Here is a 16,330-nt window from a genome sequence, read left to right on the forward strand (position 1 = left end):
TGAAAATATACATGATAATTCTATTATAAGATTTCACCCCCTACTTTTCTCGGATTCAAATCGAAAAATATCTATTTTATGAAAAAATTGATAGAAGCCAAAATTATAGAAAATTCAATTTCATACAACTTTGATCATAGTAATTTCTCTTGTGAAATTGAAAATAAATGAGATAATTCCATTGTAAGATTTCACCCCCTACTTATTTCAGGTTTAAATCGAAAAATATCGATCCTACGGAAAAATTGATAGGGGTCCAAATTGTAGAAAATTCAATTTTATACAACTTTGTTCATCAAAAATTTTCTCGTGAAGTTAAAAATAAACGTGATAATACAATGATAAGATTTCACCCCTACCTTTCTCGAAAAAATTCGATGTTACGAAAAAAATTATAGAAGCCAAAATTGTAAGAAATTTAATTTTATACAACTTTTATTACTATCTTTCATGTGAAATCAAAAATAAGCGTGATAACTCAATGATAAGATTTCACTCTCACCCTTTCTCGAAAAATATCGATACTACGAAATGAAGGTCATTCAAGTTTAAACCCTCACACACTACCTCAAAGTCACCTTGACCGCGTCACCTTCTGACATAGTTCAAGGGTGTGACGTAGGTGAAGGTCGTTCAAGGTCAACTCGAAAGACTTCTTCAAAGTCACCTTGTCGACATCGTGTGACGTATGTAGGTGTCATTTCAAAATTGAAAGTGTCTTCGAAATAGTCATGTGAATCAATGAAGTTCGTGAAAATATAGTGCCATGTTTCATGAACATAACTGAAGGACGTCCTTTAAAGTCAAACCTGAGACGCCCTTCAAGGTCAAAACTCAAGGTCACGTGCCCGAGACAATCTCAAAGTCAACCCCCCAAGGTCATGTAACCATCCATGCACCAGATACTTCAAGGCCAAATCGCCTTGAAGTATCTAAAAAAAAAGCAATTAATACGTCATAGTGGTGAAGGGAGGCCCAGAAACGGCTGTAATCTACTACTACGGCGGCATCTCCAAAAGATGTTACTAGTGTGAAAAGAAAGAACAAAGATGGAACTAGAGACATAGTTCATTGTCCCAAAGTTGTCGACTTATATAATAAATATATGGGTAGCGTCGATAAATTCGACCAAAAAAAGGAGAGATATTCTATCGGAAGACGATCACTGAAGTGGTTGGTTGATTTATCTGTAGTTAATAGCTACATCTTATATTTCTCGTCGTACGCTATGTGACCAACTTTCCTATCGCATTACACTGGCGCGACAATTGATAAATAATCACAACAGCAGGAAGAGACGGGGAACAACCAGTACACTTTTTATGAAATAAGAAAGCTGTACCTGAAGAAGTAATATTGTCTCAAGTGGGATCGCATTTTCCTGAGAAGGGGACCTACAGAAGATGCAGAATTTGCAGTACTAAAACAAATGAAAAAAGAACAGCATATACCTGTTCTCAGTGCAAAGTGCCAATTTGTAAGCCTGTTTGCTTCAGAAAACCCCATAATACCTGAAATAAATTATGAAATATTTATTTAATAAATTTTTATGGATTATACTCTTTCTTTTTTAAAATATATTGGGTGTCCAAGATGGGCGATGGGAAAAGTCATTCCCACCGATATATTTTTTTAAACAAACAGATTTTTTTTACGAAAGCTGTTTTTCCTTTAATGACTTTATCAGAACATTCTGGAAAAAAAGTACATGAAATGGCAACAGACATTATTTGCCCAATAAAGGGTTAATGTTTTAGTGTATAGTTTATGGTAGCATATGTAGAATATGTTTTATTGTCGCTCATTGTTTTTTGTCGTTTTATGCCCAAAAATTAACCCCTTTATAAATTTTGAATTTACCTCTTTTTAAGCTATTTTTAGTTGGAATTTGTGATTCAGTAACTTATCTGATTTTATTTCAATTATAATTTAACATAGTAACTTATACTTCAAACGGGCTTGCCCGTAAATAAATAAATGAATAAATAAATAAATAAACAATCAAGTAATTGTATTTCAGTTTGACCAACATATTCCATTTTATAAGATCGAGTGTTATATTTCATAACAAATATAAAATAACAGCAATACATTTCACATCTGTTTTTCTGAAAGAGAATCATGTATCTTGCGATTTTTAGACACAATCAAGAAATTGTATTTCAGTATGACCAACATACTTTTATTTCATAAGATCGAGTGTTATATTTCATAACAAATATAAAATAACAGCAATATATTTCATATCTGTTCTTCTGAAAGAGAATCATGTATTTTGCGATTTTTAGACACAATCAAGAAATTGTATTTCAGTATGAACATATTCCATTTTATAAAATCGAGTGTTATATTTCATAACAAATATAAAATAACAGCAATCCATTTCACATCTATTTTTCTTAAAGAGAATCATGTATCCCACGATTTTTAGACAATTTAAGAAATTGTATCAGTATGACCAACATATTCCATTTTATAAGATCGAATGTTATATTTCTTAACAAATATAAAATAACAGCAATACATTTCACATCTATTCTTCTGGAAGAGAATCATGTATCTTGAGATTTTTAGACACAATTAAGAAATTGCATTTCAGTATGACTAACATATTCATTTTATAAGATCGAATGTTATATTTCATAACAAATATAAAATAACAGCTATCCATTTCACATCTGTTCCTCTGAAAGAGAATCATGTATTTCACGATTTTTAGACACAATCAAGAAATTGCATTTCAGTATGACCAACATATTCCATTTTATAAGATCGAGTGTTATATTTCATAACAAATAGAAAATAACATCGATACATTTCACATCTATTCTTCTGAAAGAGAATAATGTATCTTGCGATTTTTAGCCACGATCAAGAAATTGTATTTCAGTATGACCAGCATATTCCATTTTATAAGATCGAATGTTATATTTCATAACAAATATAACATTACAGCAATCCATTACACATTTGTTCTTCTGAAAGAGAATCATTTATTTTGCGATTTTTAGACACAATCAAGAAATTGTATTTCAGTATGACCAACATATTCCATTTTATAAGATCGAGTGTTATATTTCATAACACACAGGCAATCAAATTCTCACAGTCAGCTGAAAATGATTATACTTTTTCGGATGGTAAATCAACAATAACAACTAGTAAAAGTTCAAAATTCCTGGGAATTGAGCTAGATTTTAGACTAGATTGGAAATCTCATCTGGATACTTTGTCAGAAAATGTTGCAAGGCATTGCTATGCCCTAAGAGTCATCACTAAAACAATAAATGTTCAAGCGTCAATGTCTGTCTATTATGCACAAGTCCACTCAAGACTTAAATACGGCTTAATTTTTTGGGGTGCATCTGTGAACGTTAAAAAAATTTTTTCACTTCAAAAACGTTGCCTTAGAATTATTCATAAATCCAAACAAACTGATAGCTGTAAACCTTTATTCATAGAAAAGAAAGTACTAACCCTATACAGTCAGTATATTCTCGACAGCATAATGTTTATTAAAAGCAATCCAAAGCTTTTTAACGACTTTGATAAAGCACACATCTACCCAACAAGAAATAAAGCAGATTTAGTTACTAATATTCCTAATTTTACTTTTATTCAGAAAAATATACCGTATACTCTAATAAAAATCTATAACAAACTTCCAAATGCACTAAAAAGCCTCTCTAAAACAACACTCAAAAATAAACTTAAAAACTTTCTTCTAAATAGAGCATACTACTCAACTGATGAATATTTTAAAGATACCATCCCTTCAGATTTTACCTGCTGAAATGTCTCACATTTAATTGATTTTAATTTTTAAATGTTTTTAACTGTATATTTATTACACTGACATGTTCTACGCTCATCTGGGCATTTTACTTCATTGTAATTGAACAAATAATAAATAAATAAATAAATAAAAAATAACATATAGAATAGCAGCAATCCATTTCACATCAATTTTTCCTGAAAGAGAATCATCTATTTTGCGATTTTTAGATACAATCAAGAAATTGTATTTCAGTATGACCAACATATTCCATTTTATAAGATCGAGTGTTATATTTCATAACATATATAAAATAACAGCCATCCACTTCACATCTATTCTTCTGAAAGAGAATCATGTATCTTGCCATTATTTGATACATTCAAGAAATCGTTTTTCAGTATGACCCATATATTCCATTTATAAGACAGTGTTTTATTTCGTAACCGATATTATGATTCAGCAAACTTCACATAGTTTCCTTAAAAATATTTGTTGTCCTTGCAATTTGAAGACACGTTCAACAAATAGTTATATGAAATATAAGGAATAAAATTCTTTTCTTATCAGCTCTCTCGACAAAATTCAAAACATAAGATTGTTTTCTGTTTTATATCCTATTTAGATATAAAGTTATGGAGAAGAAAACTCAAGTTCATAATACTTGGTGAATGTGGTCACATTCAGTGCACTGAGAGAAAACTGAAAATATGGAACAAGTTACCAGTTTACCTGAAGTCTGAATTTGATAGAAATGAATACCAGAATAGAAATGAATAGGTAGAAATGAATATAATAAAAAATACTGATTAAGAAGAAACAAATATTGATGAACCAAAATATAAATGATTAGCAACCTCAACTACAGAAAATAAAAACACAATAGACCCACCGGCATAAGTAGTGCATTAGACCAAAATTTTCTGAAGAACCAAACTATAAAGGTACATTAAGACCAGAGATTTATTTTTTGAAATTTGTCTCTGCAATAAACTATATCAGGTGTAAACCTTAAGCGGCGTCTTCACGTGCCACGTCTACATTGTATTGGCAAAGCCAATACAATGTAGACGTGGCCGTTGGCATGTGCCGCTGAGCCAATGGATTGCCAACGAAAATCGCTCTAGTGTCGGTCTCCATCAAAGGAAGCCAGCGAGAGCCGGTAGTGGGGACGAGCCCACACGGCACGCACGGCACGCACGGATGACACAGCACTGTATTCAGTCATGGAGTGGACCAACGCGAAAGTGTGTGAACTTATTGAGCTTTACCGTGATCGTCCTGTTCTGAGGGACTGTCGTTTGAAAGGAACAAAGATAGAAATAAGAAACAAGATGCTCTACAAGAAATCGCAGATACTTGTGGTGTTGATAAAGAAGTTGTGGAAAGGAAAATCAAGAACGTAGTGTGTCATTTTTTACGTGAAGTAAAGAGGGAGAGAGACTCAAGTAAATCTGGTGCCGGAAATTCTGATGTGTACAAGAGTAAATGGTTCTGCTTCAACAACATGCTATTTCTCAAGGATCGAAATACACCTAATGAAACGACGGACACAATCACGCAGGTAAATATGTATTAACACAGTAAATTCATAGAATAATTAGTAATTATATTTTACATTAATATACAACACACACGACATAGTTTAGGGCTTATTATTTGTCGTTTTGTAAGGATACTATTCCAGCCGGGGAAGTAAAGAAGTCTACAAATTCATTTCTAAGGGCTTGTGCCTCATCAGTGCTTCTTCTTAAAGTTCGAGGAATGTTGACCAAAGCATGATTTGAAGGGGATTGTCTCCAAGTTCCTGGATTGATCTCACGTACACTGATTTGAAGTTACTTTTCCTCAAGTAGTTATGCACATAAAGTACTGCCAACACAATCATCGTAGCCCGCTCTGGTTGTAATAGCATAGGTCTTCGTAGTATGCGGTACACAAATGCATTCTCAAGACACTCTACGCGCTCTACTTAACTGATAGTTAAACACTCTTTTCTTGGAATTCTTGTTTTGAACACCTGGGAATTGTTTCATAATGTTTTTTGACAAAGGAAAAGCATCATCGGCCACAAAAACATACGGTGTTTCATCTATTCTTCCAGGAAGAGCAGTAAGAGGAGGAAGTTGTATTGTTGTTCTGAAGGCAATCTTTGAATTTTGTGTGACTAAACACACCTACGTCTGATATTCTTCCTTGACAGCCAACATTTGCGTAGGTAAAGTTGTAGTGCGCATCTACCACCGCAAATAGAACTATACTGAAAAACCCCTTGTAGTTGAAATATTCTGTGCCACTATGGATAGGTGCTTGCAACGTAATATGCTTCCCATCAAAGGCCTCCACACAGTTTGGGAAATTCCACTTATCATTGAACTCTTTTGAAATAGCTTTCCACTCTGCTTCATTTTGTGGCATCTGAAACAAAATTATAACGATATAGCAATATTCAATCATTAATATTTTCCTTTTTTTTAGGACGAGCATTCAAATGAAGATGCTGCAGACGAAACCCAGATTGTCGACCAGGACCAAGTTGCTAGACCAAGTAAAGACACACCTCGAAGAGGTGACAATGCAAATAAAAGTTTGCCAAAGGAACCGTCTGTTCGGCCAGGCGGAGGCCCACAAAAGAAACAAAAGACATCAGCTACAGAAGAAGCTCTGTCAATTATGAGAGGTATCCAAGGACGTCATACATCAGGAATGGATCAGTTCAAGTCTTTTGGAGAGCTAGTAGGACTGTGTATTAAAGACCTCCCATCGTCAACTGCTCCGAAAAGTGTGAAGCAACTTATTTTTTTTAGATCTATCAAAAGCATTCGATACTGTTTCTTCCAAATTTCTATTGAAAAAATTACTAGTAACGGGCTTTCCCAATAATGTGTTATGTTGGATAGAATCGTACATGGAAAACCGTAGTTTGGTGGTTAAATGTAATGGAATTAAATAAGTTCCTTATGATGTGAAACTAGGTGTTCCACAAGGGTCTGTTCTGGGTCCATTGTTATTCTTGACTTTTATCAATGACTTGCCTGAATTCATATCAGATTGTCACATAACTATGTACGCTGACGATACTACAATCACTGTTTCTGGAAAAAATAAGAATGAATTATCGATGAAAATTAGTTGGTGTCAACGTAACAAACTGATTTTAAATAAATCTAAGTCAGTGCTGATGAAAACATTTGTTAGGAGGGATTTCTGTTGTAATTTAGTCACTTTGAATGACATAAAAATATCAAAAGAAGTTGATTTTCTTGGAACTATTTTAGATGAGAATCTCACCTGGAGAAATCACATACAAAAAGGGTGCAGTAAACTCAATTCCGCTTATTATTCGATCAAACAGTTAAAACATTGTTTAGATAGGTTTGGTTTACTAAATGTTTACTTTGCGAATGCATACTCCCATATTAGTTTCAACATAATGGCTAGGGGATGTGCAAAGGAATTTTCTAGAGTTTTCATTTCTCAAAAATGACTGATAAGATTGATATTCAACCTGGGGTACCAAGAAAGTTGTAGACCTGTTTTCAAAAGAGAACGCTTGTTGACTGCACCCGCAATTTATATAATGAAATGTGTCATTTTTGTGCACTGGGACCTTGATTTGTATATAACGAACTTGAGCATTCACGGTCGTGATACTCGCCATGCTACTGCTCTGAGGGTCCCTTCACATAAGAGTGATCATTTCAAAAAATCTCCATTATATAATGCCATAAATTTTTATAACAGACTGCCACTTTCTATAAAGAGGTTGAATTCTTCAACTTTGTTCAGTAAGAAAGTTAAAAACTTATTACTGGACAAATGTTACTACAGTCATAAGGAATATTTAGAGGATTCTTTCACAGAAGGATAATAAGATATATAATCACTTGCTGTTTTGCTTTAGTTTCAGTGTTCTGACTGGCGATTTTATCGTTTTTTTTTTTAATATGTGTGTACATGTTTATAAATATATGTATATATGTAAATACATACATATGTATATTTATTTGACTACGGCAAGCAAAATTGCCACATTTTTTATTCATTTTTTAATTAACATTTTATATATCTATATGTACCAATACCTTTGTATATGCAAATATTAATTTTTATTTAAGCTTTGATTCCATAATTTTATTCATAAGTGACGTACTGTTTTTTGTAAATAATCATTGACCTACCATATATACGCTATGTATCACAAATGGTGAATAAATATTATTATTATTATTATTATTAGCAATATTCTGTTTGAAGCTGAAGTGGGCAAGTACGACTATGGCAACCCATTGAGCGGAAGTTACTCATGGCCTTTCTACCCAATACCAAACTACGTACAACAACCGACTCCTGCCCGATGCCACCAGCTTGTCCCAATCCAAACCCATATTTTGAGCAGTCGTCTTTTCAGAGACACACACAAGCAACCTGTCCGCAGTCAGCCATGAGTCCCACGTCTTCAACCCATACAGACAATGCCTCTCTTGACACTATGTTGATGCAACTGTAGTTCCCACCTCATCTTTTCAAAATTCAAATTTGAGTTAGACGTTTCTTCATTTTGTGTTGTAATAAATTTAAGACACATTTTCACTGACTACATGTTTCATTTGTAGAGAATGTTTTGTTCACTTGAGACACATGTCGACCAAATAAAGGTTTTATGTATATGTAATAGACTATGTTTTCTTACCTTGATGTAATCCTGTAAATCGCTGGCAATTGCCTCACAAACAATAGGGATGATGTCTGATATTATTTGCTTTGAAATCTTGAATGTGTAACTTAACGAGTGGTAAGAGTCTCCAGTTGCTAAAAACAGCAGAGTAACTGCAAGACGTTCATGTGGAGGAATAGCACTTCTGAAGGGTGTGTCTCGTTTCTGGATGATATGAGCTATATTATTTAGAAGACCCTCAAAGTCACTACTTGTCATTCGAAAAAAGTTTTTGAAACCACATCCAGATCTGTACTCGAGATTTAATTCGTCTGCATCATCTGGATAATGTAGTTGTAGTCGCTCCTTGTCCAAAGTGTATGTATTCTGTTAATGGTCGTTTATGTTGACTAATCGCTTTACGTTTTTCTTATTTAACTATAACAATAAGTTGCTTCATTATTAAATTAGCTGTGCTACAACAGGTTATGGACCCAGTAACTTATTGGAGAATAATAGTGGAAAAGTGTTAGAATCAAGAAGAGTTAGAGTATTCGTTCTGAAAGAAAACCATTTGATGGCACCGGCAATTTTGCAAACTGGGAATTTCGGGTTACTCGAGCATTGCAGCGGAATTTAGTGCTAGATGCTATTGAGAAGACATTTCCGGAAGAAATTGATCCAGACTATGATGATTTCTGCAAAAAGGACGTCATTGCTCGTGATATTGTAGTTCAGTGTGTTGCTGATAATATATTGGAAACAATCATGGACAAAGACACTGCTAAGGTGATGTTGAATTCCCTCAAATCTACATTTGTCAAGTCAGGGATATCAAGTCAAGTTCAGTTGCAGAAAAAGTTGAGGAACATGCATTTTGATGGAAAAACATCTCTTGGTGATTTCTTGATCGAGTTCGAGAGAACGTATCGTGATTTGAAAAATGCTGGAGGTAAAATGGACGATCAAGAAGTTATAGTTCATCTTCTGTCAGCGATGCCTGAAGAATTTCAAGCAGTTGTGACGTCAATGGATGTCTTATTTAGCGCTGATCCATCCAATGTCAAGCTTGATTTTGTGAAAAACAAACTGTTGTGAAAAATTCTGGTAATTCCGAACCAGGTGTAGCTTTTAGTAGTTACAGGCAGTAGGAACAACAACCAGAGTAACAGCAAAAGCAGCCATTATGGTACCCGTGCCCGCCAACAGGATCCAGAAAAATACATGCGTAGAACTTTTCGCGGGAAGCTGTCAAGCTCGAGGTCATATGAAGTCCCAGTGTCCTAAGAAAAATAGCGCTAATGTCACAAAACAAGAAGATGAAATTGTGTTTGTCACTGAGGCTGTCAAAGCCGAGGCTTCATCTCAAGTAGTTCAACAAAACGAAGAAGATTTCTGTGGAGTTGTAAATAAAAATGAAATAAAATTCATTATTGATAGTGGAGCAACATCTCACTTAGTTAAATCATGTTATGATGAATATATGACTGATTTGAAACACTCTTCTCATACAATAAATGTTGCCAAAGTAGGAGAAGTAGTGAATACGAAACTGGAAGGACGTTTACCTGTGTTAACTGAAACCAATTTGTCCATTAAACTCGACAATGTTTTTGTTTGTGAAGGTCTTGCCTACAATCTTCTCTGCGTAAAGCGTATGGAGGAAAAAGGATTTGCTGTTGTGTTTGAGAACAGTTCTGTCAAGGTGATGAAAAACAAAACTATTATTATACATGGAAAACGTGTTGGGAATCTTTATTTTGTAACGTTCAAATTTGATACCAAAGCAGCTCTTGTTACAAATGAAGAATCATCCAACTTATGGCACCGTCGTATGGGACACTCTACAAGGTTTCCAACAAACTCTTTGTGTGAGATTTGTCTTCAAGGGAAACAAACACGTTACACCCTTTTTGAAAAGTGTAGCTGAAGAGCGGAAAGCTAAGAGAGTTATTCAGTGTATATCAAGTGATGTGTGTGACAAAATAAACCCTCCAACTCATGATGGAAAACATTATTTTGTGTCATTTATTGACCACTATAACCATTTTGAAGTTATATACCTTCTCGAGAAGAAAGGAGAAGTGAAAGATGTTTTTGCCAAATATGTATCAATGGTCGAAGCTAAGTTTGGGCATAAAATTGAAAACTTTAGATGTGATAATGGGGGAGAATATACTTCAACAACCTTCAAAAACTTTTGTGCTGCCAAAGGAATTCGTATTACTCACACCGTCGCTCGGAATCCGGAACAAAATGGAGTGAGCGAAAGGTTCGGCCGTACTATCCTTGATAAATCTAGATGTATGATTTTTGATTCGAAACTTGACAAGAAGTTTTGGGGTGAAGCTGCACTAACAGCTGTTCACCTATAAAACAGAACTCCAAATTCTGTATTGCCTGGCAATATATCTCCAGCAGAGTTATGGTATGGTTACAAGCCTGATCTGAACAAGATACGAATATTTGGATGTCAAGCGTATGCACATGTAGCAAAAGAAGATCGTACTGGTAAACTTGATTCTCATACTAAGAAATTAGTGACAGTAGGGTGCTTAATTGGTTCTCAGTCGAAAAAAGAATATATTATTTCACAATGATTTTTGTATATAAAATATTGAATAACCTAGCTCCTGTTTACTTTCATACATTTATAATATTGAATAGAGACATTCACACTTATAAAACTCAGGGTAAAAATGACATTCACATTAGCAGCAGTGCTTATCGCAGTACTATGAACTCTTTATTTTTCAAAGGTTTCCAAGAATTCAATAAACTACCAGACTTCATTAAAACATCATCATCGTTGAATTTGTTTAAAAAACAATTGAAAGAACTTATTAAGATGAAATAGATATCATACTGAAAGCAATTCTTGTAATTTTTGTAATTCAACTAATTTTATTAATTCTATTTTTAAAATTGTGATTTTCGTATATTATTGTTGCATTGTATTTCTTTTTTTGTGTTTGTCTAATGTTGTATATATACACCGTTGATTTAATTGGGATATATATGTATATTAGGGTTACCTATATTTAAATAAAGATCTATCTATAAAACGGAAGTGTCAAATGTCATTTCTTGTCTAAGAAACTCTGTAAGAATGGACCCATACAACACGGCCCAACAATAATCAAAATAGTTAGTGATAAAATGATTAAATCCATAGTACATTTGATAAATGTATGTTTCTCAAAGGGTGAGTTTCCAGATTTTTAAAAGATTTGTAGAGCTACACCCATCCACAAACAAGGTGATAAAAATGACTGACCGAACCTTTACAATAACCCCGGTATTTTCAACCGTTAACGAAATTATGTTAAAAGACAGGCTCGCTGATTATCTTGAAGCAGGAGGATATATCAACGAAAGACATAGTGCAGATATTAACAGTGATTTCTAAATATACCTATTTTGTCAGAATTAATCATTTATCTCATTAATTTTGTCATTACCTACTGTTGTATGTAAAAGATATTGTAGAATAGTTTGATGTACCAGCTGCTGATACAGCTACCGTGTAGCGAAAAACTTTTTTATTGAAATGTATTAAGAAAAATGTTCAATTACTAACCCTTTCCCATTGATAAAAACAGTTTTGTATTTATTGAAGATTAGCCTATATTTCCTATTACTTCATGAACATGAGCTGAATTACTCCAGAATACTAGGCCAGAGCTCAATAAGGAATTACCAAGTTCATGTTTGCTAGTTATTGAATGACAAAACAAAAACCGATTAATTTGGATACTAGATCGTTATATGATTTTTTTAGGTATGTTTATGATCTAAATAAATTCCAAGAAACTTATGATTCATCCTTATTAATGGTCTGTATTATTGGTTTCTGGATTATGCAACTCCCATCAGAATCTTCATGTGACCATTGAAATGGAAACAATAAATTGTCATTAGCAGTTTGAGGTCAGTACTAGCTTATTTTTCTCAAACAATTTTTCTATTCAGAGACTGATACCTTGAGAACCGAAATGGATAGAAAAGTTGAAATTATTGTTAAACTTCTGCATATTGAACGACATGGAAAAACCTCACTAAAAAAACTAGAAGTTTGTGATATCAACACATTTCAGATACTTGGAAGTTTTAAAGAATCAGCTGAGCTACAGAAAGAGAGTAAAAATTGTTTCCATTTGAGTGACTATCACAGCCCTAAGAAAAAAAATAATAGTTAATATGATAACAATCAAATAACTAAAACTCAGAATTACTGAAAAACTGTTAAATTTCACGACAGAATATGAACATTACCCATCAACAATTTGCTACAAAAAATACAGGTTCCCATTTGATTTTTCATTGTGGAAGTATAATAAAACTTGCCATAGATCTCCAGTACTTATTGATGCAGATAAAGATACAGCAAAAACTAGAATTTTCACCTATTGTATTATCGTATAGAAATCCTCATACACGGACTCAAAATTGAAGAGAACTGTATATTTTTCCAAATTTGTTTAATCATGATACAAGAGGTGTATTATTATCCTTAACTATTTTCAGGACCTTCAAATTCAATGGTTCCTTGGAACAATTTGATCTGACCAGTATGAGAAATCTGTTGAAATCTGTTTTTCTATTGACCAGCTTGCTTGATCTGACAATATTACCAATCAAAATGCGAGTCTTTGTAAAAATCAAATTGTTTGCAGAATTTCAAAATTATCGAAAAAATAATTGATTAGAACTAAAAGAGACAATTCAACAGTATATTTCTCCATACATCTGAAATTTGTTCCAGATTTAATACAAGTAAGCCTGAATATAAAACTCAGCACTTGAAGATGTACGGGTACATAATGGGGAATGTTACTCCTGACGAAAATCAAGTAGTTTTCATAAAGAGCTCTGAAACAACGCATTTTAAACTCATCATTTCAACCTTTTTCTTTAAAAAATTATTTAAATACTTAAAGAAGAGGAATGAATGGCAACCGATGGCAACATCGGTTATAGCTAATAAAGGATAATAAATATGTTACCTGTATGAGACAAACCAAGGTGACATATTTCAAGGCGTGCTGTTCTTCTATATAAATAAATAACAAAACAACTGTTGTTTATGTAGCTTGTAGAGGTGGTGTTGAACTATAATTTATATTTTGCCTCAATTATTGATTTATATAATTTTCCTTTTTTAAAGTAGAATATTTAGGTACGTATAAATTATTTCAACTTGATATCGGCGCTGTTGCCAATATGTGAATTGGAATCCTTTTGAAAATTGAAACCCAACATTTGAAACATCAATTTGAATACTTTTTGAAGTGAATTTGAAAAACTCATGTATTGAACTCAACTTTATTTTGTTCAAACTTGCATTTGCTGTAATAACCCGAATTGGGGAACTTTCCCCATTACGTAGTAATGTACAAAACATTTTTATTTTCAACCATTTCAAATACTTTTGTTAAATTTTCCTCTTCAAATTCATAACTCAACTCATACCTCAGAAAAACGTACAGATTTAAATTCAATTTTCTATAGAAATAGCTTACATGGCTAACGAATTATTAACTAGTTACCTTCTGCAATTGAAGAATATGCAACGATTCCATTGATGGTCTAAAGGACAGCTCTCCAATTACAACTAACTGCGCTATTAATCAATCCATTCATCTATATCAGAATGTAAGCAGTACACAGCTCATCTTCAAATTTGGGAGGCCAGTTACCTGAAAAACAATATTGGACATAAATATGTTGATCAAAATAGACTGATACATTCGATTGATGTGCTCATCGATAAGATCATTATGTTATAAAATGACAAAAACCCAGCATTTCTAGACATGAGTTGATATAAATATATAACATTAATCCTTAAATATCAAACTAATTTTTGGAATTCGTACACATCAGAGTATATCACATGAATTACGAGACATCTGATTGTTGAATATGGCTAATAGGACACATTTACATAGTGAAAATCTCTTTAATGGAATTCTAATGTAACCTCGTATTATATACACAGAAAAACTTCATTTTTTGATTTTTATACCTTTCATTCTGAAAATGAATCACACTATCTATATGTAAAATCAATACGGAGACTTCATGAAGGTTGAGTGGAAGAATAGTTGTTTGTAGAGACCTGTTTCTACAAAAAGTAAACTGCAGCGTTTATTTTCATTTATACTGAATTATATTTAGATCAAAATAAAATAGTATCTAATAAGTGGAAATAATCAAGACGTTAATTATTATTACTTTTTCTTATCTTAGGAGATATTGATCTGCTAAACCACCACTGACCATGTAGTAGATCTATCAATATTTACAAAGGAATGGTGAAAATTTCAAGCAACCGGACTATTGATTTTTTGATCAAACAAAGCTCCTTCAGTATCAAGAATTACGAGGATTGCCTTTAAAGTTATTATAAACCATTAGATGGCACAACTGAATGGGACATCACGATATTGGTAACATTCACATTTTAGGTGAACCTTTTCTTGTACATCTCGACAAAACTTACATTCAAAGTCATGATCGCAACAAAAAAACAATCCAGCTTCTCAACTTGAAAAAAAAACAGATAATCTTGGTTAATTAAATGACAATTGTTATAATTCTGCAATTCTCTACTTTAACGGCCTGTGTCTTGGAAACTGAGCTTCAACATTCAACTGCAGAACAAGATTCTTCCTCTTTCCCTTCGAGGCAACTGGTTGAAATCAGAGTTCAAAAACAAAGCATTCATGATCCAACCTGAGACGTTGTTGTTTCCACTCACATGTATATCATCAGTGGTGTTGGGAGTGAAACATGAATTCTAGACTGAACTCTTTTCGAAAGACGAACCTGAATAAGTGAAGACGATTCCAGCTCCCTTTTCGTACACGGATACTTTGTTTTTTAATTCAGGTTTCAAACTAGTTACCTTACAATGAAAGACAAAACAAATCTTGTTCCACTATCAATGTCGAAGTTTTGCTTCACTAGTAACTGACTTGACAAGTATTTTTTACCATAGTCTTCAAGGTCTTTTTTTGTTTCTCAAACTACTGTTGTTATTACCTTATGTAACTAGTTTTATAATCTTTGAAAAATGTATTTGTATTAGATGAGCTATAACTCAAAAGCTACTGAGCTAAAAAGACAAATTAAATCTTTGAAAAATCCAGTTGAACATATAAAACAGATTTTTCTCTTGAAAATGAAAAGTGGTTAATGGAATGAATAAAAAAATATAAGCAAAAGATCATTTTTGATTTTCAACAGCACATCTTTTCAAATACTCTGAATCGTTAAAAGCAAATGAGAAATAAATACAAAAAACTGCATAGTTAAAACCAAAAAAAATTCTGCCTTCTGTATTCAAATCAAATACAATCTCTAGTTACTGAAAAAGATACCCCATCTTACCTCTGGGTACAATTCCATTATTGAAATTGCTGTGATATTTCACAAAAGAACTTCTAATCTTCCAGAAGAAGCAGTGATCCTATTCCACATATTCTATTTACACTCATCAAAAAAAAAAAAACGGACATGTTGAATATAAATCTAGTTTTGAAGTGATAAGTATACTGCATACTGCTTTTTCACAGAAAATCAAAAACTAGAATGTCTCCAACTCCAAAGCAATACGCAATCGTGACATAGAACATAGAACAGTGCTTTCTTACAGTGCGTTCCACTAAGCGTCATTCATGACGTCATTACGTTCACTCACAAAAAGCTCACAACAATTAATTTGAAGAGGTGAATCAAAGTGAACGTTAAGAATATTTCGGCGCAATTTTTGAAGCTAACTAAAACACTTCTTTGTATGATTTTCACTATAAAGGATTTTACAAATACCGGTGGTGGTTTTCGTAAAACCCACTATAGTGAAAATCCTATAATAAAGTGCATTAGTTAGTTTT

The 16,330-nt window shown here is 33.0% G+C and overlaps 1 protein-coding gene and 1 long non-coding RNA gene across 3 annotated transcripts; one reads left to right on the forward strand and one right to left on the reverse strand.

Annotated features, from left to right (window-relative positions):
• The first annotated feature begins 5,210 nt into the window (after positions 1 to 5,210).
• On the forward strand, positions 5,211 to 6,698 carry LOC141480288 (uncharacterized). The gene is made up of 2 exons (XM_074170209.1): positions 5,211 to 5,339; positions 6,254 to 6,698. The coding sequence occupies exons 1-2, from the start codon at positions 5,283 to 5,285 to the stop codon at positions 6,656 to 6,658; spliced, it is 462 nt and encodes a 153-aa protein (XP_074026310.1). The 5' UTR covers positions 5,211 to 5,282; the 3' UTR covers positions 6,659 to 6,698.
• LOC141480289 (uncharacterized) lies at positions 5,332 to 16,033 on the reverse strand. Of its 2 annotated transcripts, XR_012464244.1 has the most exons (4): positions 15,828 to 16,033; positions 13,982 to 14,131; positions 8,469 to 8,870; positions 5,332 to 6,193 (listed from the first exon to the last, which is right to left on the reverse strand). It is a non-coding gene; the product is annotated as an uncharacterized lncRNA (long non-coding RNA). The 2 variants fall into 2 exon arrangements; XR_012464243.1 differs by lacking the exon at positions 8,469 to 8,870 and having other exon boundaries at positions 15,828 to 16,023.
• Between the last annotated feature and the right edge of the window lie 297 nt (positions 16,034 to 16,330).

The sequence above is a fragment of the Leptinotarsa decemlineata genome, unplaced genomic scaffold (genome assembly GCF_025532065.1).
Source record: "Leptinotarsa decemlineata unplaced genomic scaffold, Ldec_3_MD MMD2_P_RNA_scaffold_7, whole genome shotgun sequence".
Taxonomy (NCBI): Eukaryota; Metazoa; Arthropoda; class Insecta; order Coleoptera; family Chrysomelidae; genus Leptinotarsa; species Leptinotarsa decemlineata.